Source organism: Pelophylax lessonae (genome assembly GCF_965119305.1).
Source record: "Pelophylax lessonae genome assembly, chromosome: 10".
Taxonomy (NCBI): domain Eukaryota; kingdom Metazoa; phylum Chordata; class Amphibia; order Anura; family Ranidae; genus Pelophylax; species Pelophylax lessonae.
The window spans coordinates 92626649-92651335 of NC_138777.1; the positions used below are offsets into that span (position 1 = coordinate 92626649).

General features: G+C 48.2%; 1 protein-coding gene across 2 annotated transcripts in view; it reads right to left on the reverse strand.

Annotated features, from left to right (window-relative positions):
• The window catches only part of SCYL1 (SCY1 like pseudokinase 1), a 73899-nt gene extending 54410 nt beyond the window's left edge, over positions 1-19489 (reverse strand). Inside the window, exon 1 of one of the 2 annotated variants that reach the window (XM_082270321.1) lies at positions 19324-19489. In XM_082270321.1, the coding sequence (XP_082126447.1) occupies positions 19324-19428 (105 nt within the window). In that variant the 5' untranslated portion in view covers positions 19429-19489. The remainder of the gene's footprint in view (positions 1-19323) is intronic. The other variant, XM_082270320.1, reaches the window with a different exon arrangement.
• Between the last annotated feature and the right edge of the window lie 5198 nt (positions 19490-24687).

Consider the following 24687-nt stretch of genomic DNA (forward strand, 5'->3'; position numbering starts at 1 on the left):
TTCCATGTGCGATGATAAATCTTTCTGGAAGTCGCTTTTCTTGCTTTAACTAGAGCAGGAATAACTGAAGCTGACAATCCCTTGTCCTTCAGCACCTGGGTCTCAATAGCCAGGCCGTTAAAACCAGCGATCGTAAAGCAGGATGGAAGATCGGTCCCTGCGACAGCAGATCCTCCCTAAGAGGAAGTCGCCAAGGAACGTCTGCGACCAGCCTGACCAGGTCGGCGTACCAGGCCCAACTAGGCCAGTCCTGATCTACCAGGACAACTGGGATTCCCTCCACCTCTATCCTGCGAAGAAGCTTCGGCAGTAACTTGAGAGGAGGGAAGTAGCTGATACTGCCCTCACGGGGCGATCAGTATGTCTGCGGTGTCTGCTAGAGGATCGTGGGAACGAGCCACAAACCTCCGCACTTTCCTGTTGAGCTGAGATGCCAACAGCTCCCATTCGGGGTGCCCCAACGGAGGCACAGTTGGTGGAATATCCCTGGATGAAGAGATCATTCCCCTTGATCCAGAATCTGACGGCTGAGATAATCTGCCTGCCAATTCACCCCCGGAATGAATACCGCAGAGAGAGCTGGAACAATCGTTCCGCCCAACGAAGAATGCTGGCCACTTCTATGGCCGCCAGGACACTCCTGGTGCCCCTTTGATGATTGACATAAGCCACTGCTGTGGCATTGTCCGACTGGATCCGAACCGGGCTGCCCTGGAGCTGCTCGGTCCAGTGAATCAGACAAAGTCTGATCGCTCTCAGTTTCAATACATTTATCGGTAACCTGGACTCTTCCAGGGACCAAAGCCCCTGAGCCGAGAATTTCTCCTCACCCGGATAGACTGGCATCCGTGGTGATAAGCGTCCAAATATTGGTAGGAATGACTTCCCCTGGCTGAGCATCGGAGACCGAAGCCACCAGACCAGGGGCTCCCTGGTCCGCTCGCTCAGCCGGATCCGATTGTCCAGGGAATCTGGATTCCGGTTACACTTGAGAAGAATCTCTCCTTGAAGGATTCGGGTATGGGACTGGGCAAATGGTACTGCTTCAAAAGGAAGCCACCCTCAAACCCAGGACCCTCATGCAAGCCTGGATGTGTCTAAAATTAGACCCAAATATTCCAGCCTCCTGGTGGGAACCAAAGATGACTTCTGCAGGTTCACCAGCCACCCGAACTCTTGCAAAAGAGGTCATGGTGATCTCTAGGTTTAGTAATAGAGCCGCACGGAGCAGAAGATCGTCTAGGTGACCTAGAATCGATATGTCCCGTTGTCGTAAAAACGCTGAGACTGGGGCCAACACCTTTGTGAAGACCCGGAGAGTCGAGGCGAGACCAAAGAGTAATGCCACAAACTGATAATGGTACTCTTCTACGGAAAAACGCAGGAAACGCTGATGTCCTGCATAAATAAGTGAAGATAGGCATCCTAGATGTCTATGGATGCCAGAAAATCCCCCTGACGCAGGGAGGCCGCTACTGTGCGAATGGACTCCATCTTGAATTTTTGTACCCTGACAAAAAAGATTGAATGCTCTTAAGTCCAGAATTGGACGCACCTTGTCCTCTTTTCTGGGTATTGTGAAAAGGTTTGAATAGAACCCTTGAAATGCTCTGTCCAAGGAACGTGGACCACCACTCCTTGTTGCATTAAATCCCCCGTAAGCTCTTAAGCGATCCGGGGATAGTCGAACATTGAAAAGGAAGAATCGCACTGGGAGAGATTGACATACAATCTTGTAACCTGACCGTATGACCTCGCAAACTATTTGTCCGAGGTTCTGGAAAGCCATGGATCCGGAAACCGGTGAAGACGTCCCCCTACCCCAGCTATGGGCGGGGGCGCACCTTAAGGCTTTAGTAGTCTTATCTTCAGGTCTGGAAGAGCCGGGCTTTTGCTTTCCCGACCAACGCCCCTTAAAAAAACCTCCCGAAGGAGTTTTGGAGGACTTTGCTTTTTTCGCCCGTGGGGCGAAAAAACTTTTTATGAGCGGAAAAAGAAGGCGCCCGTCTCTGACGGGATCCTTTACCCTTAGTACTTTGTGGCAAGAAAGTGCTCTTTCCTCTAGTGAGATCCTTAATAATCTCACCTAAATTGGCCCCAAGATAGGCGCACACCCTGAAAAGGGAGATTTAACCAAAGCTTCCTTGGAGCCTTGGTCTGCCGACCAATATTTTAGTCACAGTGTACGCCTGAGGACCACTGCTGAAACTGATGCTCGCCCCAATAGTGGAGTGGCGTCTAGTGCAACGTCGCAGACAAACTGTAACTCTTGTATTATCTGTTCCACCAGATCTGATAACGCCTGGGGGATATCTCTCCCCTCTAAGCCACTTGGTCCATTCTAGACCAATAGCAATTACTGGTCTGAAAGCTGACCCAATTAAGGAAAAGATGGCGCGAGACACAGCTTCCACCTTACGATCATCTTTAAAGGATGGAGCATCCTCCAATAGGATAACCGTAGCTTTGTTCAATCTGGAGATTGGAAATCCACCACAGATGGTACTATCCATCTCTTGAGGAATGATTCCTCGAACGGATAACGCCTATTAATGCGTTTAGGAAATAGTAGGGGCTCGTCTTGGATGACCCCATTCCTCCTTAGTTACATTACCGAAACACTTGGGTAAGGGAAATACTTTCGCCATTTTGGTGCGTTTATTAGTACCAAATGGGATCTCAGTATCAGCTACTTCTGATGGTGTAACCTCCGAACAGATACAATTAATGAGTTACTAACGCTTCCTCTCGGGCTATGGTAGATGCCGAAACATCTTCCTCACTGTCTGAAGAGACAGTACCCGAGTCACAAACCCCAGATGAGGTACCTGCAACTGCAAAAATAGGCTCAGACTCTGAATCTGAAGTTTCAGATGAAAATGGGGGTAGGCGGGGGTCGCTTCCTTGCGCCCTGTCCCTGACAAGCCAATTCCACCCGGGATAGACAAAAAGTTTCCAAAACTGCTGACAATGACTCACTATTAAGTGGGGAACTGGAGGGTCCTGCAGCCACTTCGAGGGGATCAGGTGGAGATACATGTGTGGCAGGGTCCATGTTAATCCAGGACACTTTGCCAGTAAAAAAGAAAAAAAATTTTTTTTTTTTTAAATAAATAAAAAAATACCTTTTTTAATTCACCAACGCAATAGCGCCCCTCAGCGTACCTGCTTTGGACCCCCACAGAGAGAGAGAGACCCCAAGGGCTCACCACCAGATGCAAAGAAGTTTCTTATTAAAACTGCTGTCAGCGTTGTCTTGTGCAGACTGGGAAGTCTTGCACTAGGTTTCCCGGGTGAAAGGAAGTGGCTCCGCCCCCTGTGTACGCCTTCCGGCGTTCCCAGCTGCTCCGAGGTTTTCTGGGCACATCAAACATGGCCGCCCCCATGCAGGAGACAATAGGCTACGAAAAAATGGCGGCCTGCGTGACCTGCGGGTGGCTTGTGTAGACAATGCAGACATGCGGTCTACAACAAAATGGCGGCGGACTGCCGATCTAGCGTGGCTCCTCCAGTACAGCGGCCTGCATGCTTTGAAAACAGCTGATGGCGGCCTGTCGGCCTGCGGGAGTATGGCGATCTAAGGTAGGCTATACCTCCTATGTGTTTACTATAGCAAATCGAACTCGGCTTCCTTGCTAGAGAACCCAAGGCTTGCTGAAGTATCAGCTCCCAAACCAAGCCTGCTGGAGTGTCAGCTCCTAAACCAAGGTTGCTAGAGTGTCAGCTCCCAAACCGAGGTTTGTTTAAAGTGTTAGCTCCCAAACCAAGCCTGCTGGAGTGTCAGCTCCCAAACCAGATCACACTATCACAGGGGATATGTGAACATGTCATAGGCTACAAGGGGGAACTTTAATGTCAGAAAGGATCCGACCATACACAGAGGGGCCTGTATCCCAAAGACCCCACAGGGGGGGAAGGGGGAACATTTACTCACCATACCGGCTGACGGCACCCTCTCTTCACAGTACCCTCTCCACCGGGGTGGGGGGCTGTCGACCAATACGGACGCCTTGACTCTCTGGTTCCTGGCGTCCAAGCGAGACGTTTAACTCGCAGGGTCAGTCCCCCAATGGGACTATGTCGCGGCCGACCCAGCGCGGGGCTATGGTCTGCACGCGCTTGTAGGCTGAACCGGGGTGACCACTGGATCTCAACATCCAGCCCATCGCCCGGCCCCGCATACTTACTTGAATGTGTCGCGGCCGACCCAGCGCGGAGCTATGGTCTGCGCGCGCTCGTAGGCCGGCTGGGGTGACCACTGGATCTCAACATCCAGCCCATCGCCCAGATCCGGCGTGATTTGCTTGAAGATCTCACAGGAAAAAACTGGAGACAAAAAACTACCTAAAAGGAAAATTTTTTTCTAAAAAATCTTGCCAGGACCAGAGATCCCAGCAAGGAACTTAGGTCCTTACTCCTGACTAGACAGAAAAAAACTGACATCCTGTAGCAGACAGGAAGAGGATATACCCTCTGGGACTGCCCCTAGGGTGTGGCCAGAACATTTTTGTTTCTGCCTAGTCCTACTCCTGCGGAGGCAGCATAACCCTATTGATGAGAATCAAAGAGGACTACGTCTGTCAATGAGCGACAAAGAAATCCAATTTTTTTTTTCTTATCATAAAATCAATTTCTCTGATGTTCATTGACAGACACAGCTCCTATCATCCTTGACCATTGGGTTATGCTGCCCCCTACAGAAGTAGAACACTAGGCAGAAAAAAAACTTCTGGCTACACCCATGGGCAGTCCCCGGGGGGGGGGGGTATACTCCCTCTCCCTGCTATAGTCACTCAGTTTTGTTACAAGCAGTGTCAGGAGAATTATAATTCCACAGAGGGGTGGGTGCTGTGTCGGTCAATGAAATGGATTTTACTGACGAACACAGCTCATGTCATTCTTAACCATTGGGACGTCCCAAAGCAGTGTCAAGCATGAGGCTTAACATTAGCCAACCAGGCAACAGGGGCTCAACCAAAAACAACTGGAGCCCACCTGAAAAAACAATACACCCTCAAAGAAGATCAGGTCCTCCTAAACAGCAGCCTGCAAAACCTTGTGGCCAAGGGAAGCATCCGCAGATGCCAACACATCCAATTTCTAAAAGTTTGTAAAAGTGTGCACTGACGACCAGGTGGCCGCCTTGCAAACCTGCGTCACTGATGACGGAAGGCCCAGGAGGCACTAAGCACCCTAGTAGAGTACATCTTGACAGGGAAAGGAGGAACCTGACCCCTGATGAAATAGGCATGAACCGCCGCCTGTCTGATCCAACTGGAAAGGGTCGCAGAGGAAGCGGACAACCCTTTGCGAGGTCTATCCATGAGCACAAAGAGTCTGACTTTCTGAAAGACTCCGTAGCTGCCAGGTACACTCTAATTGCCCGGACCACATCCAAGGCATGCAATGCAATTTCCTGAGGATGTTTAGGCCTGGGACACAGGGAAGGCAACATAATTTTTTAATTCAAATGAAAAAGTCAGAGACCATCTTAGGAAGGAATGACGGACAGGGGAGAAGCACCACCTTATCCCTGTGAATCACCAAATAAGGTGAACAGGATAATGCCACCTGTTCAGACACCCTGCGCGCAGAAGTGATAGCCACCAAAAAGGCCACCTTCTGGGACAGCGTAAGCAGGGAAATCTCCCAAATATTTTCAAAGGGAGACTTCTGTAGAGCTGAAAGCACCAAATTAAGGTCCCAAGGCAGCAATGGAGCCCGCACTGGAGGAACCAAATGTCGGACACACTGAAGAAAGGTATGCACCAGGGAGTGTGTAACCAAAGAAGGTGCAAGGATGAACCCCAAGAGACTCATACCACATAATGTACGTCTTCCATGTACGATGGTAGGTCTTCCTAGATGTAGATTTGCTAGCTTTTAACAACGTAGGAATCACCGACTTAGACAAACCTCTATCTTTGAAAAAGGAAAAAATGCCCTTAAGGGGTTTTCAAGCAGCAAAATTGAATAAACTGGGAATAGGTTTAAATTAACTCATCTTTATTAAGAAATAGTTAAAATATTAGTGATGAAATTTGTGAAGTAAAAAATGAGCTTTGGTTACAGATATGAATCAGTCATGGTACATGACATAACTGGTAAAAACATGGACAATGATCAGTAAAACATCACAACCAACAAGATTGTACCCCGTCGCGTTTCGGCCTGTACAATAAGGTCTTCCTCAGGAAGTATGTGAGGTCTATAAAAAACATTGTACAGTTAGAAACATGGCATACAGTATGTCATAGCAAATTCTTATTATAAGAATAATGTGATTGCATTTATATTCACCCTATGAGTGGTGGTTAACTGTTGACCAGAAAGCACTTCCATGAGTGTAGAATCCTCACAGGGGAAATCCTCTCATATCCCCGAATGGCTGGGGAGAACACACTGGCTTACAGGGGATTACAATAGGGACTCCACATGAGACGGAAAGACACCCGCCTACAAAAGAACACCGTTACAGCGAATTCGACTAAAACCTCTATCTTTTAGCGCCTGGCATTTAACAGCCAAGACGTCAAAGCCAACGACTAAAGCAGGATAGAAGATCAGTCATCGAGACAGCAGATCCTCCCTGAGAGGAAGCTTCCAAGGAACGTCGGCGGCGAGACACACCAGATCGGTGTACCAGGCCCAGCAGGGCCCTTCTGGAGCCACTAAGATAATCGGAATCCCTTCTGCCTCAATCCTGCATAGGAGTCTGGGCAGAAGCTTGAGAGAAGGGAAGACACAGATCAGATGATACTGAACCAATGGGGCATCTGCCAGAGGGTCCATTGACCAGGCCACAAACCTCTCACCTTTCTGTTGAACTGAGATGCCAACAGATCAACCATCGGGGATGCCCCATCGGAGACACAGCTGATGAAACGCCTCCGGATGAAGGGACCACTCCCCTTGGTCCAACGCTTGCCGACTGAGGTAATCCACCTGCCAATTTTCCACCCCGGGAATGTGCACGGCAGGGAGGGCTGGAACATACCGTTCTCTGTCCACCTTAGAATGCCGACTACCTCCAGAGCCGCCAGGGCACTTCTTGTGCCCCCTTGGTGATTGACACAAGCCACGGCCATGGCACTGTCTGATTGAATGCACACTGGCCATCCCTGAAGATGATCCGTCCAATGATCCAGACACAGTCTGATCGCTCTGAGTTCCAGGACATTGATCGGTAGTCTGGATTCTTCCATTGTCCAGATCCCCAGGGTAGAATGCTTGCTGAGGACGCCTCCCCAGCTGGACAGGCTGGCCAGCACCCGCATGAAAGTCCGAAGGGATGACCATTTGTTGGACAGCAAGAGGCAATTTCTTGAGTTTCTCCAGGGGAAGGAGCACTCTGGCTATGGCCGAGTCCAGAGTCAGGCCCAAACAGTCCAGCTTTGTGGACGGAAACAGGGCAGACTTCTGAAGATTCAGAATCCAGGCGAACTCCCGCAGAGTTCAAATTGTGATCTCCAGGTTCTCCACCAGAGCAGAGGGAGACTCCGCTTGCACATAGAGATCGTCCAAGACGCCCAGTACCGCGATGCCCCATTGGCGGAGCCAACACTTTTGTGAAGACCTGAGGAGCAGAGGCAACACCAACAGATAATGCCACAATCTGAGAATGCTCCTCTTCCACAGCAAAGCAGAGAAAACCCTGCTGACTGGCACATATTGGAATGTGAAGATAGGTATCCATGATATCGATAGAGGCAAGGAAATCCCCCTGATGCAGGGATGCCACCACCGTACGAATGGACTCCATTCTAAACTTCTGTACCCGCACAAAGCAGCTCAGCTCCTTGAGGTTCAGGATTGGATGCACTTTGCCTTCCTTCCTGGGGACTGTGAACAGGTTTGAGTAAAAACCCTGAAAACATTCCAAAGTTGATCACCCTTTGAAGGAACAGATCTTGTACCGCCCAAAACAGACCCTGCAACCTGTCCACGGACAGGCGCAGGTTAGAAGGAAAAAAACAGATCAGCAGATCGCTGGTGCCATGCAGATCTCCTTCAGATCTGTCAGTATATCTGTGTGCAGTACATCCCGTACGGGCAAGCAGATACACTGATAGGATGAAATCAATTAACTACAACGGCGTTCCACAGCACCATGGTGGTTCATTGAGAATTACAAGCATACAGCCACAAAGGATGACGGGGCTTGTAGTTCATCCATACACACAGCTGCCATAGGTAGGGGGGTAGCGGCTGCAACACTGGGAGCATGTTACATGTTCCACCCTAAATACGGGTGAACTTATCCTTTAAGCTAGTGTGCATGGTGCCTCAGGGGGAACTTATCAAAACTGGAGTAGCCAGAATCTGAAGCAGCTGTGCATTGCAACCAAGAAGCTCCTATCTTTACCTTGCTCATTTAAACCAGAACTCCAAGGATGGTTTCCCTATAAAAATGTAGTTTAGGCCAGAGTGGTCCAAAGGGTTACTCATTGTTACAGAGGGATTAGGGTGCCATATATCCGGTAGTGGCCAAGTTCTACTTACTTCCCTTGTGTGGCCAATAAAGAAAATGAGTTGGTCATATGGTTTAGGCAGCCACTGGCTGAGGTAAAGCTTATGATGTTATTTGCCAACCTCCTTATTTCAGGGAAACTGCAAGAGGATTTTCTTTTGTTGTGCGCAGAGTTGGCCTTTGACATATGTTATTAAAATGTAATGTAGAGTCTGAACAATCAGTTGATGTCAGGTCAAAAAAAAACTACTAATGACTAAGCAGTGTGCATTAGGTCATAAAGTATATATATAATTCTCTGATGATTCCACATGCTCCAAGCACGGTAAGTATGTTGATCAACTGCATTACATGAATTCTGGACTACAGCCAGCATCACATATGTATAACAAGAGAAGGCTGTCCCTGAAATATACTGGGAGATGTAAATTCTCTTTGGACAGGCATCATTGTCACCTAGACAGAAAGTGATGGACAAGTTAATACAAGACTGGGCTATTGGAATGTGTAAATAAGCATCCCTCAGATCTGATGACGTCATGAAGCACCCTGGGGACAGAAGCTTTGTCACCGAGTAAATTGCGTCTATCCGGAAGTGTTTGCACAGTAATGATTTGTTTCGAATCCTTAGGTTTAGGATCATTCGATATTTGCCTACAGGGTTTCTTTACCAAAAAGAGGTGTAAATAGAAGCCCCGGCCTTCCTGTTCCCTGGGGATCTGGATTGCAATTTACTGCTGCATCAGCTCTTGTAAAAGCGACAGCTTTTTCCCAGTCCCTTGGGAGAGGGGTGACAAAAAACCTGCTTGGTGGTGTTTCCGAGAACTCCAGGTTGTAACCCTGAGCGACGATGTTTCTGACGAAGGGACTTGAGGTTATTTGATCCCATTGTTAGAGTAAAACCGATAACCTTCCCCCAACCGTGAAGAGGCTGTCATTTGCTTTTCGCGGATTGATCCGGGGGTCTGAAAAGTACCCCACCTCTTCCCTTGCCCCTTTGAGAGGACCCCCTGGTCATCTGGTCCTGTTCCCTACCTCCCTGGGACTGAGGAACAGAACAACATTTTTTTTTTTTTTGAGAGGCTGTCTCTTTTTGGAGGGGAAAGCATTTTCTTATCGGCTGTTCTATCTAGGACTGTTTCCAGATCTGGACCGAACAGGAAATCCCCAGAAAACGGTAAACCACACAATTTGATCTTGGAAGCCGAGTCACCAGACCATGTTTTAAGCCAAATTGCTCGTCTTGGCGAGTTGACTGAGGATCTTGCAGACATTTTGATGGATCCAGCATCAGCCATATATTTGACTGCTTTAACAGTACTGGGAAGGACTCAAGTAAATCTTTCTTAGATGTCCTCGACTCCACATGCCCTTTAAGCTGTTCTAACTAGCATTCCAAATTCCTCATCTTCAAAAGGGAACCTTTTCCTTAGGGTCTTGGGAGAAGAAAGGGGCCCTCTCAGGATCTTTCCACCTGAATCTCGAGAGAAGTATAGATTTCTTTGAGCAAATCATCTACTTCCTCTAAAGATAACTTGTATCTGGATGCTCTACTAATGTCGTCTTCTTCTTCCTCCTCATCCGTAACTTTGAGGAAAAGAAGTGCACTTGCCCCTTCTCCCTCCTAGTCACTGGCCTCTGCTGACTTTGAGATGGATGCCAAGGAGCTAGATAAAGTACTTTGCTGGGAATCTGTCTGTGTTGCTAGGACTTTGACTAACAAGGAAAGAACTGAGCTTAAAGTATCGGTTAACTCTTTCACGGATGAAAACAAATCTTTACATTATTGTGAAGATTCCTCTTTGACAAGGTCAGCTATGCAGGTTTTGCACAGAGGTTTTAGCCATGAATCTCAGGGGGTTTTTGCAAGAGGGACACTTCCTTGAAACTGAGGGAGAGCCTTTAGTTTTATTCATATCTTGAAACTGAGGGAGATCCTTTAGTTTTATTCATGGCTTTAACCTGGAACCAAACCTAAAAGAGAAAGGCCACCAATACCCTAACAGCTTGGATTATATAACCCCCAAAGTGAGCAGATACTGACCCTCAGAAAAAAAGAAAAACCCCTGTGCATTAAACCAGCCAACACCAAAAGTCCTAGCTCCAACTGTAAGGCTGAGAACAGTTTATCATAGCTCTCAGAGCAGGCTCCCACTGGAGGCAGTACAAAAAAAAACAACTAAGGCCAAATAGTAAAGAATAGGGGCACCACTGTACCCCTCTTACCTGGGCCTGGACGGTACTTGTGGCGCCTGCTTCCACTGATCGTGCAGCCCTCTCCTCCATTTCATGCAGAGTGCACAGCGGAATGTAAAAGAACCGCCTGAGCTTTAAAACAACGCTTCCCAGCGTCCTCATGCTCCGGGGAACAGAAGCACTGAACTTCAACCTGCCCACTGACCCTTGCGTTCCAGCGGCTGAAACCAATGCTGCTACGCCCCCCAGGAAAGTTCTGCCTACCGGAACTACGTCACTCACCGCCCGGGACCCGGTACTGACATGCGTGGACTGCCTACCAGCCCATAACCCACAGCTCCTGGGCACACAGGCTAGACATCCCAGTGTTCCCCTGATCTGGAAGGACCAGGGGCTCCAGGACACCCTCCTCTAGTACAGCCAGGAGGGTGCTGGGATGGTCATAAAAATGCAAAACTCTAGGAGGTAAGCCTACCCTTTCTCCACCTGGAAAGAGCGCAGCCCCCTAACTAGTTCCCTGCAGCACTCCCACCATGGCGGAGGAAACACAATAACTAAAGGCAGGGTGAAAGAGTAAGGATTTTAAATGCTGCAGTGTTTCCTGGGAAATTTGGGTGAATCTGCACTCTCTCCAGCTGCTGTCCTGAAAAGCGATTTGGGATAAACGCTTTAAGAAGTCATTTTTAAATAACTGAGCCAGTTTACATATGGGAAGTAGCCAAAAATCTACCCTTTGGATGTAGTTTACACTTGGGAAATAGTAAAAACAGGCAGTTGAGCTGTGTTTTTATCATTCCCACTTAAGCTGCAAAGGCAGCCAGGCAGGGGTGTACACAAGCCACAGCCACAATCCTTTGCACTACAATGCAGTAAAAGTTATCCCTCTGTCATGTTCAGCAGTACTGCAGCCAAATAAAATCAAATTCAAGTTAACCACTTCCTGCAAACTAACGTACCTGTACATCGGCTTGCAGACGTGGCTGTACCAGGATGATCAGCCCCGTATCGTTTTTTTTTTTTTTTTCGGCTTTCTGGAGATAAACAGCCAATGTGGCTCAGTAGCTGTTATCCCAGCGAGCGGGAGAGGACGCCCCCCTCTACCGCCGCTCTGCTCGGGTCTACCGTCCCATCAGTTGGATGGAGTCCCGAACAAAGCTGGATTCGGCTTTGATCGGGTCTCTGATGTAGTAACTCGGAAACAACATCACTTCCGGTTTACTCGTCTGCTAACGGCGCCGATTTATAAAAACTTTCAGTATTCAAAAATGCAGATTTCTGCATTTTGAATACTTTGAAGTGCAATGGAGAGGTTTGGGGTCTTTTAAACCCCGATCCCTCCATAAAGAGTACCTGTCCCTGCCTATTACTGTCACAAGGGATGTTTACATTCCTTTTGACAGCAATAAAAATGATCAGATTTATTTTTTTAAAGTGCTAAAAATAAAATAGTAAGCAATGTATCAAACTGAACGCAATGAAACAATTAAAGGAATAGTCCAATACACGAGCACTGCTTGTGTATTGGACTATTCCTTTAATTTTTTCATTGCGTTCAGTTTGATACATTGCTTACCATTTTAATTATTTATTGAGTAGCAGCTATTATTTATGGATTATCTCCTTAAGCGCGCGGTGATTGGGATATTAATTTCTTTGGTTCGTAATTTTATCTCAGTCCCTTGACTTATCCCTAAAAATAAAATAGTAAACTTTTTTTTTTTTTAAAGCGCCCCTGTCATCGTGAGCTTGCGCACGAAAGAAAACACAAACGTAAGTCGCGCCCGCAAATGAAAAACGGTGTTCCAACCACACATGTGAGGTATCGCCGAGATTGCCAGAGCGAGAACGATAATTCTAGAAAAAGACCTTTTCTATAACTCTAAACTGGTAACCGTTAAAAAAAAAAAAAAAAAGTTGCCTATAGAGATTTTTAAGTACCGTAGTTGGTCTCCATTCCACGAGTGTGCACAATTTTAAATCGCAACATGTTAGGTATCTATTTACTCGGCAAGACATCTTTCATATTATACAAACAAATTGGGCTAACTTAACTGTTGTTCTTTTTTAAATGCAGTAAAATGTATTTTTCCCCCCAAAAATGCGTTTGAAAGATCGCTGCACAAATACCGCGTGACAAATAATATTGCAACGACTGCCATTTTATTCTCCAGAGTCTCTGCTAAAAAATATATATTAATGTTTGGGGGTTCTAAGTAATTTTCTAGGAAAAAATACTGATTATATCTTGTAAACAACATGTCAACATGTGTCAGAAGTAGACTTGGTCCTTAAAGCGGAGTTCCACCCAGTGAACGTTGTTTTTAATAAAAATACCCCCGGGACAGTCAGGGCTAGTGCATTCCACAATGGATAGCCTCTGAACTGTCCCGGGTTGCACTTACCTGCAAGAAGAAATACTTACCTTGAAAATGTCATCTCCAGCGCTGCCATCTCAGGTGTGGGCAGCTTGTAGCCAGCGCGATCCTCTTCTGTGTCCTCTTCCGTCTTCTTCGGTCCCACGATGCACTGCACCGGCCCCGCCGTCACTTCCAGTGCCTCAGCGTCATCCCTGCACAGCTTCTGGGCATGCCCAGAAGCTGTTTTGCAAGGTATGACGGCGCCTGCACCGGAACTGACGTCGGGGGCCGGTGCAGGCGCATTGATTCCTGGGAGCGATGACGTTCAGCTCCCAGGAATCATTGCATACCAGGAAGTGACGACTCGCCGTGGCCACCGAGGGGAGGAAGAGGAAGTAAGATAAGTATATTTTCTTCTAAACCAGGTAAGTAAAAAAAAAAAAAAAAAATTGCGATTATCCATTTGTTTTTCAGGTGATCGCTTCTCGGCCTTTTGGCTAAGATCAAGTGTAGTATCTGTTCTTATCAGTGTTGGAATGGAACCTGAAGGTTAGTATCGGTGGTGGCCGAAGTTAACCGGGGCGCTCTGGGCGTAACTGGAGGACCGGAGTAGGCCAAACCAGAGAAAGCCGGATGGTTCCAATGCCTTCCTGATTTGAATGGGTCCGCCCCTGTCAGTTTGAAGGGAGTGGGAAAGCCGGGCGACCACGGTTAGTACTGCTCCTGGATGTGATTGGTAAGGAATGGCGGATGGTGGTGGGGGAACCTTTCCTCCTGGGTTGAATCTGGCCTTGCAAAAGGCTTGTCCCCAGTTGAAGGCAGGTTCTCCCTAAGCTGTCTAAAATTCTGATGCCTCCTGATGGGATAGGGCTACACGAGGTCTGGCCGGGGGCTGAGACCGAAAAAGCCCGTGGTGTATGTGCCCCTGGGGTGGCAGCCCAGGGGTGCCTCAATCTCACTGGTGAGGGGCAGCTCGCCTAAGTTTTTGTGGCACCTTGGTCACTGCACCATCACACTTTTTCAAGCACCTGCCTCTTGGGGTGGGCCTTTTGGCCAACACCAGAGGAATTTTTTATTCCTGGCCGGGGGGCCTGCCAAGGTTTTGCACTTTGGCACTACCCTGCACTTCTCCACTTCCCTTTTCCCCACTCTGTTTTTCTTTGTTGTGTGTCACGTTTGTCCCTTTTTTTTGGTTGAGCACTTTGCACGACTTTGATGGCGTAGGTCCTCGGGCCTGCCCTGTAAGTCTTGGGAGGGGGTGGATATGGCCTTTTGGCTTAGTTCGCCCTCTCCCATGGGGTCTCCCTTCGGGGGAGCCCTACCTAGTACTCGGGGTGGGCTGTTTCGGCAGTCCCCCTGAAGAATGGGGTCTGCCTGGTTTTGGCTGGGTGGACCTAAGTGAGTGCCTCAGTCCCTGTCAGGAGCTTCGCGTCCCGGGGGATCAGGGTCAGGGCCCTTCCTCTTCGGAGGAGGGCCATGTGTGTACGCCTTGTGCACTTTTTGTGTGTCCACGTTTGCGTGTGTGCACTTTTTTATGCACTGGGTGTTAAGTCTTTTGAGTGTGTTTCACACACCACGGGCTTTAAAAAAAAAATTTGTTTTTCAGGTGACCCGGAGCGAGAAGATGGAGGTAAGTATAATTTTAGGGTGGAACTCCACTTTAAGTGGTTAATGGAGTTGCACAGAAGCCATGAGCCAAACACTAGACCCGCATTTTTAGTGTGTTATTCCCATTCAAACAACCTGTTTGGCTGTCAAAAAAAAAAAGACATTCAGGAGGTGGCAGTCTTACCCCCTGAATGCCTGTTAGATGTGCCTGCACCACTCTTTAAAAAGCGATCCACAGTGGATTGCTCTTCACAAAGCAACACGAGTACATGAGCCTTTGTAGTGCCCCCTCCTTCACTGCAAAGGTTAAATGCTCATTAAGTCTAGGGGGAGATAAGGCCGCAGTGCTTCAGCCCCGTACACGCGGTCCGAATGTCGGATCAGTCTGTGTGTACTGCAGTTGGTCCAACAGAAGTCTGTTGAAGTGGCATGACTGAAAAAGGTCTGCTGACCGGCTCCTGATCAACGCTCTCAGCCAATGGCCTGAGACTGGAATTTTCTGGTGGGAGCTCCAGGCCCCCCGTCAAAACACAATAGCACAGCAGGGGAGATCGCTGTACTAACATTGGATTGTTAGTACAGCGGCTCCTACCAGAGCAGTCAGGTTTTTTTTTTTTGTTCAGCCCGCATAGTTAAATGAAAAAAATAAATAAAAAAGTGTGTACTAAGCTTTACCTTACCTCCCCTGTGACAGCCCCGCAGTGTCTTTTAACCCTGCATTGTACATTATTAATATTATAGTACAGGATTTATATAGCACCCACAGCTTGCGCAGCGCTTAACAAAAGGAACATGAAGGAGGCAGGAGTGAGATTGAAACCAAAGCACCTTAGAGAGGCGTCAGCACTGGTAAGATAAGTACATTTACACCTGGTGTGGTGGGGCTATGCTGGAAGGCTATTCCAGCCCCAAGACACTGCAAAATGCAATGCAGTGGAGTGCACTGAACGCAAGTACACCAGGCAATTCCTAATTCCTGGAGATCTTGTTCATAACGCTTTCCACAAATTTGAAAGAGCGGTTGTACACATGCGCACATCAGTTGCACACATGTGCACGTTGGTTGCAGGCATTTGCAGGTCGGTTGCACACATCAGTTGCACACATTCGCAGGTCGGTTGCACACATTCGCAGAACATGAAGTTGCTGAGCACTGACAGACGCTGATGCAGGAGAGGGGGAGAATGACCTGTGAATGATCCATACACACTGACAAGGGGCCACATATAGAGTGCAGAGGAAATCTAGAGCATCCCCCATTGTAAATGGTAAAAACCCAGCATCATCTCAGGCTAGTATGGTGCAGGACTGGATGATTCTAGGATCTGGATGTACAGTCACATGACCATGTATACGCTGTGTGTTGATCTGCAGGAGGGTGTCATCACATACAATACACCTCACCACCCTCCTCCTCTGTCCCAGTCTGCCCCATTACCTTCTTTTTACCCTTCTGAATCCCCGCATGTGTGCGACTGATGTGCAACCGCTCTTTCAAATTTGTGGAAAGCGTTATGAACAAGATCTCCAGGAATTAGGAATTGCCTGGTGTACTTGCGTTCAGTGCACTCCACTGCATTGCATTTTGCAGTGTCTTGGGGCTGGAATAGCCTTCCAGCATAGCCCCACCACACCAGGTGTAAATGTACTTATCTTACCAGTGCTGACGCCTCTCTAAGGTGCTTTGGTTTCAATCTCACTCCTGCCTCCTTCATGTTCCTTTTGTTAAGCGCTGCGCAAGCTGTGGGCGCTATATAAATCCTGTACTATAATATTAATAATGTACAATGCAGGGTTAAAAGACACTGCGGGGCTGTCACAGGGGAGGTAAGGTAAAGCTTAGTACACACTTTATTTATTTTTTTCATTTAACTATGCGGGCTGAACAAAAAAAAAAAAACCTGACTGCTCTGGTAGGAGCCGCTGTACTAACAATCCAATGTTAGTACAGCGATCTCCCCTGCTGTGCTATTGTGTTTTGACGGGGGGCCTGGAGCTCCCACCAGAAAATTCCAGTCTCAGGCCATTGGCTGAGAGCGTTGATCAGGAGCCGGTCAGCAGACCTTTTTCAGTCATGCCACTTCAACAGACTTCTGTTGGACCAACTGCAGTACACACAGACTGATCCGACATTCGGACCGCGTGTACGGGGCTGAAGCACTGCGGCCTTATCTCCCCCTAGACTAATGCCCCATACACACATGCAGATTATCTGCAGACTTTTGTCTGCAGACTTACCTTTTCTATGTAGTGCAAGGGCCTGCCGGATTGCATACCAATTGAAAGTGTTTAGGTTTGACCTCATATTATATGGTTTTGGTAAGTCTGCAGACAAAAGTCTGCAGATAATCTGCACGTGTGTATGGGGCATTAATGAGCATTTAACCTTTGCAGTGAAGGAGGGGGCACTACAAAGGCTCATGTACTCGTGTTGCTTTGTGAAGAGCAATCCACTGTGGACACATTCGTAGGTCAGTTGCACACATTCGCAGGTCGGTTGCACACATTCGCAGGTCGGTTGCACACATTCGCAGGTCGGCTGCACACATTCGCAGGTCGGCTGCACACATTCGCAGGTCGGCTGCACACATTCGTAGGTCGGTTGCACACATTCGCAGGTTGGCTGTACACATTCGCAGGTCGGCTGCACACATCAGTTGCACACATTCGCAGGTTGGTTGCACACATCAGTTGCACACATTCGCAGGTCGGCTGCACACATTCGCAGGTCGGTTGCACACATTCGCAGGTCGGTTGCACACATCAGTTGCACACATTCGCAGGTCGGCTGCACACATTCGCAGGTCGGTTGCACACATTCGCAGGTCGGCTGCACACATTCGCAGGTCGGCTGCACACATTCGCAGGTCGGCTGCACACATTCGCAGGTCGGCTGCACACATTCGCAGGTTGGCTGCACACATTCGCAGGTCGGCTGCACACATCAGTTGCACACATTCGCAGGTTGGTTGCACACATCGGTTGCACACATTCGCAGGTCGGTTGCACACATCAGTTGCACACATTCGCAGGTCGGCTGCACACATTCGCAGGTCGGCTGCACACATCAGTTGCACACATTCGTAGGTCGGTTGCACACATTCGCAGGTTGGCTGCACACATTCGCAGGTCGGCTGCACACATCAGTTGCACACATTCGCAGGTTGGTTGCACACATCAGTTGCACACATTCGCAGGTCGGCTGCACACATTCGCAGGTCGGTTGCACACATTCGCAGGTCGGTTGCACACATTCGCAGGTCGGTTGCACACATCAGTTGCACACATTCGCAGGTCGGTTGCACACATCAGTTGCACACATTCGCAGGTCGGTTGCACACATTCGCAGGTCGGTTGCACACATCAGTTGCACACATTCGCAGGTCGGTTGCACACATCAGTTGCACACATTCGCAGGTCGGCTGCACACATTCGCAGGTCGGTTGCACACATTCGCAGGTCGGTTGCACACATTCGCAGGTCGGCTGCACACATTCGCAGGTCGGCTGCACACATTCGCAGGTCGGCTGCACACATTCGCAGGTCGGCTGCACACATTCGCAGGTCGGCTGCACACATCAGTTGCACACATTCGTAGGTCGGTTGCACACATTCGCAGGTTGGCTGCACACATTCGCAGGTCGGCTGCACACATCAGTTGCACACATTCGCAGGTTGGTTGCACACATCGGTTGCACACATTCGCAGGTCGGTTGCACACATCAGTTGCACACATTCGCAGGTCGGCTGCACACATTCGCAGGTCGGCTGCACACATCAGTTGCACACATTCGTAGGTCGGTTGCACACATTCGCAGGTTGGCTGCACACATTCGCAGGTCGGCTGCACACATCAGTTGCACACATTCGCAGGTTGGTTGCACACATCAGTTGCACACATTCGCAGGTCGGCTGCACACATTCGCAGGTCGGTTGCACACATTCGCAGGTCGGTTGCACACATCAGTTGCACACATTCGCAGGTCGGCTGCACACATTCGCAGGTCGGCTGCACACATTCGCAGGTCGGCTGCACACATTCGCAGGTCGGCTGCACACATTCGCAGGTCGGCTGCACACATCAGTTGCACACATTCGCAGGTCGGCTGCACACATCAGTTGCACACATTCGCAGGTCGGCTGCACACATCAGTTGCACACATTCGCAGGTCGGTTGCACACATTAGTTGCGCACATTCGTAGGTCAGTTGCACACATCGGTTGCACACATTCGCAGGTCGGTTGCACACATTCGCAGGTTGGTTGCACACATTCGCAGGTCGGTTGCACACATTCGCAGGTCGGTTGCACACATTCGCAGGTCGGTTGCACACATCAGTTGCACACATTCGCAGGTCGGTTGCACACATCAGTTGCACACATTCGCAGAACATGAAGTTGCTGAGCACTGACAGACGCTGATGTAGGAGAGGGGGAGAATGACCTGTGAATGATCCATACACACTGACAAGGGGCCACATATAGAGTGCAGAGGCATTGTAGAGCATCCCCCATTGTAAATGGTAAGAGCCCAGCATCATCCAGGCTAGCATGGTGCAGGACTGGATGATTCTAGGATCTGGATGTACAGTCACATGACCATGTATACGCTGTGTATTGATCTGTAGGAGGGTGTCATCACATACAATACACCTCACCACCCTCCTCCTCTGTCCCAGTCTGCCCCATTACCTTCTTTTTACCCTTCTGAATCCCCCAGCCTCCCGGTAATTCCTCCCGTTCTCCGGTGACCTCATAGGGGAAATCACGGGCCGGGTCCCGGGACCAGAACCACATCTTGACAACGGGGTAGACACGTCACCGTGACGTGTCCGGTCGTAGGCGTGTCTACCGAGACACGTCACCGGCTGATCACGTGGCGAAACTGGACGCATCATCATGTGTGACTCTTTTATTCAACAATCTTTATTGGCATGTTATTCGTTAACATTGGATACAAAGTGAAAGGTTGCACAGATCAGGACCTGACCCGTATTCTATACCACCAACCAGACTGATATCAATGTGCGGTGTAAAAAAATGTGTGGTATTAAAGTTTAAAGTATATCTAAATCAGTCAATTGTTTAGTAAAGTATGGCATAGTTCAAAAAGAATTTAAAGTTTTGCATAAAAAATGCTGCATTGTGACTTTGCACGACAGTTTACCCACTTGCTCACAGGCTTTTATGGCACTTTTTGTTTACAAATTTAAATCAGTATTTTTTGCTACAAAATTACTTATAACCCCCAAATGTTATACTTTTATTTTTATTTTTTTTAGCAGACACCCCAGGAAATGAAATGGTAGTCATTGCAATTATTTATGTGCTACACTATTTGCGCAGCGGCTTTTCAAAGGCAATTTTTTGGGAAGAAATACACTTTAATGGATTTAAAGAAAACAAAACTTGACATATGTTACGATTTTTTTGTAAAAAATGAAAGACGATGTCATGCCAAGTAAATAGATACCTAACTTGTTACGCTTTAAAATTGCACAGTTTGTAAAATGGTGCTAAACAATGGTACTTAAATATCTCCCTAGGCAATGCTTTAAAACTCGTTACAGGTTACCTGTTTAGAGTGACAGAGAGGTTCTAGCACTAGAATTGTTGCTCTCATTCTAACGTTCGCGATGATACCTCACATGTGTGGTGCGAACACTGTTTACATATGCATGTGTTGCACATATGCTGAAAGTATGGCCAATAATTTCAATGTGCGAAGGGATCGGACCGGGTGAAACCAGAATTTTTTTTATTGAAAACGTTTCTGCAAATAAAAGGACATCAGTGAGGTGACTTTCTATTCTGAGGACACACATGCGCAACCTATATATGTGTTAGTTTCTGCGCGCAAGCGTGAAGTGATGGGGGCACTTTTCATTTTTTTATTTTTACACTGTCCCTTTAAATACTATTAATCACTTTTATTCCTATTTCAATTATTATAAACATCACTTGTAATAGAAATAAGGATCACATGTCCTCTTTATGGAGGGATGTGGGGTCAAAAGACCTATTGACTCATCAGTGCTATCACAGTGCTCATCAGTGCCATCACAGTGCTCATCAGTGCCATCACAGTGCTCATCAGTGACATCACAGTGTTCATCGGTGTCATCACAGTGCTCATCGGTGTCATCACAGTGCTCATCAGTGCCATTTCAGTGCTCATCTTTGTCATCACAGTGCCACATCAATGCCATCACAGGGCTCATTAGTGGCATCACAGTGCTCATTGGTGTCATCACAGTGCCACATCAGTGCCATCACAGTGTTCATCAGTGCCATCACAGTGCTCATCTGTGCCACTACAGTGCTCATCAGTGTCACATCCGTGCCTCTACAGTGCCATCAGTGCAAATATATAGGAATCACAAGGTGCTTCTGTGAGAGCAGTCAGGCTTTTCAGCACCCAATGTTGGCCTCCTGTGTGGGTGAATGGTGTCTTTGCTGTCCCCTAGACCGCTCTTCCAGAGATTAGAAGCACGCTCCAAAAGGTACAGAAAAAGGAAAGAGGAAGGCGCCTATAAGTAAAGTGTAAACCATTTATTACATGAAATTAGGAATCACTTACATAATCATATATGAAAGCAGGCATAATGGAACATCACAAGGATTTGTTCACGAGGCTCCCTTTCCCAGAGCCGTCCAGCAGCGTGGGGGGATGGAACGGAACAATGTGGAGCTCGGAGGGCAGGGTCCTGAACCGAGGTCATGGTGGAATGCACGCCTCGCTCGTGGACCGCAGGAACGTAGTAACGCCACGGGGCGGTAATGCATTTCGGAGCATGCGCAGTAATGCTCCTTCGTCAGACAGTCTTACGAAGGAGAGCTACTGCGCATGCTCTGAAATGCGTTACCGCCCCCCGTGACGTCACTATGTTCCTGCGGTCCACGAGCGAAGCGTGCATTCCACCACGACCTCGGGACCTTCCCCTCAGAGCTCCACGTTGTTCCATTCACTCCCCCCACGCTGCTGGACGGCTCTTGGAAAGGGAGCCCCGTGAACAAATCTTTGTGGTGTTCTATCATTCCTGCTTTAATTTATGATTATGTAAGTGATTCTTAATTTCACGTAATAAATGGTTTACACTGTACTTAGAGGCGCCTTCCTCTTTCCTTTTTAACCTCCCTGGTGGTCTGATTATGTCAGAATTTCTGTGCTAAAAGCGGTACATTGTTTTGCATAGAAATCTGTTGTTTTACATTTTAAAACTCACCTTCCCCTACGATCCCCCGCCGTCCTCCCCCGCCGTCCCTCTGCTGTCCTCCAGCTGTGTGCTCGGCTGATGCCGGCACTTGCCTTCTGGTTCCCTTCCCTGCGAGCGTTGCGACGCAGGGGGTGGAACCGGCGGCAAATTCAAAAGTGTAAATACACCAAATGACATGATACAAAGCTGTGATCCTAATGGATTACACTGTATCATGCCATTTCACCACAGGATTGCACCTGGTGACTTTTCCGGTGCCCTGCCTGTACTTTTCCAGTTCTTTGTGCCTGGAAAATAGAGAACGACCATGGCGTCCAAAAAGTGTTCTTTTTGCGCAAAAGCGCTTTTAGATGAACTGGAAAATAGCGGCAGCGAAACTGAGTTACTTGAAGAACTGAGCGCCCGGGGGGCGCGCAGAGCTGTATTATCCTGCCGCCGTCATATGACGTCCGGTTAGGATAATACAACCACAATCCCACCGTCATTTTGCTATAGGGCGGGTGGGATGTGGTTAAAAAACTCACCATGCCTCTTACTAAATACATTGGACTGTCTGCTTTCCAAAAAAGGGGTAATTTGGGGGGTATTTGTGCTGTCCTAGCTTGTTAGTATCTCAAGAAATGAGATTAAATACCACCAGGGCCGATGCTTCCACTAGGCAAACTAGGCAGCCGCCTAGGGCGCATTGCCACCTAGGGGCGCAGCCAGGAGTCTGCACTCTCTCTCCATCATGAATGATTATTGTGAGCTGGGGTGGAAGAAGGGACAGCGGAAGATGCCAAGTGTCTTGGGCAGTGGTGGAACTACCAGCCCTGGCTTTCCACCACTGTTGGAGGGGCCCCAAAAGGCAAGAAGGGAGCCCCCCAGAGTGCTGCCTGCATGATGATCCTCTATAGGTGGAGCTGAATGGCCTTAACCCCGGGCAGGAAGGGACTCTCTGCACTGAGCTGGTGGGCAGCCGTTTATTTCCCTGGGTCGGTATTAAGCAGGGAGCGGAGGAGAGCTGAACCTGAGCCAGAGATTGGCACTGGAGGGTTGAACCTTTACTGGGGCGTAAGCGACAAGGCACCAGAATGGTCTGAGGAGGTTGGTGATGAGGGACGTGCGGAGCTCTCTGACTGCTGCTTTTCCGTCCACCAGGAGCCACCGTGTTTAACAGGGGTTTGGGGTCACCAGGTGTGCCATGAGGAATTGGGGTCCCTGGGTGTGCCATGGGGGATTGGGGTCCCCAGGTATGACACGGAGGAACATCAGGGTCCCCAAATGTGACATGTAAAAACATCAGGATCTGACATAGAGGTACATCGGGGTCAGTGGGTATGACAGCATGACATGGAGTAATATTGGGGTGTGACATGGAAAAACATCAAAGTCCCTGGGTGTGACATGGAGAGACATTAGGGTCCCCAGGTGTGAAATGGAGGAATATGGGGGTCACTGGGTATGACAGCATAACATGGAGGAACCATCAGATCAGGGTCACATAGAGGAGTTTTTAACCCCTTCCCTTTTTTTTGGGGGGGCGCAAGTAGCTGGTCTTGCCTAGGGCATAAAATAGTCTAGCACCGGCCCTGAATACCACCAAAAGAAAGCTCTATTTGTGTGAAAAAAGAACATAAATGTCATATAGATACAGTAATTGTCATTCGAGGTGTAAAAGCGCAGAAAGCTAAAAATTTGCTTGGTTAGGAAGGGCGTATAGGTGCCCAGTAGGCAAATGGTAAACTAATAAAAAGTTGACAGCAGCCGCCACTGTTCGCATGAACCCGCACACAGAGTGGCTGCCTGCGGTTAAGGATGGATGTCTGAGCCTGGGTGCAGTCAGCTGTGTCCAGCCTTGGACATCCGTCCCTATCCGCAGGTGACCACTTTGTGTGCAGCTTCATGTGAACAGTGCTAGGCATTGTCAGCCTGTCATTAGTTTAAATAGGCTGAGTAGCTTCTGCTATTCGCATGCCCCGGTCATTCCAGCCGCAAGAATCCACGTATTTTTGCCACTGTAATCCGGTGGCTGCTTTTAAATGGCCGTGTGAAGGAGGTTTTATTTTGCTTTTGGACCTGCAAAGTATTGCAACCACCATCAGTGGATTGTGGTTGTAATGCTTTAGCTTCTGCAAACCATTCCTTAGGCAAAGATTTATACAGATGTACAGACCTTTATCTACTGTATAGAGCTGGAGGAGGTTTCAATGAACTCTGAGGTTAGGTGAGAATTCCAGTCCCTCTGCCCTGGTGGGAGATACAACTTGTAGATTTTTCATTCACAACTCTTTGTGAAGAGTGGGGCGATCAACATACAGTATCTCACAAAAGTGAGTACACCGGCACCCTTTAAATTTTTGTAAATATTTTATTATATCTTTTCATGTGACAACACTGAAGAAATGACACTTTGCTTACAATGTAAAATAGTGAGTGTACAGCTTATATAATAATGTATATTTTCTGTCCCCTCAAAATACCTCAACACATAATTAATGTCAAAAACCGCAGGCAACAAAATTGAGTACACCCCTAAGTGCAAATGTCCGAATTTGGCCCAAAGTGTCAATATTTTGTGTGGCCACCATTATTTTCCAGCACTGCCTTAACCCTCTTGGGCATGGAGTTCCCCAGAGCTTCACAGGTTGCCACTGAAATCCTCTTCCACTCCTCCATGATGACATCACGGAGCTGGTGGATGTTAGAGACCTTGCATTCCTCCACTGTCCGTTTGAGGATGCCCCACAAATGCTCAATAGGGTTTAGGTCTGCAGACATGCTTGGCCAGTCCATCACATTTACCCTCAGCTTCTTTAGCAAGGCAGTGATTGTCTTGGAGGTGTGTTTGGGCTCAGTC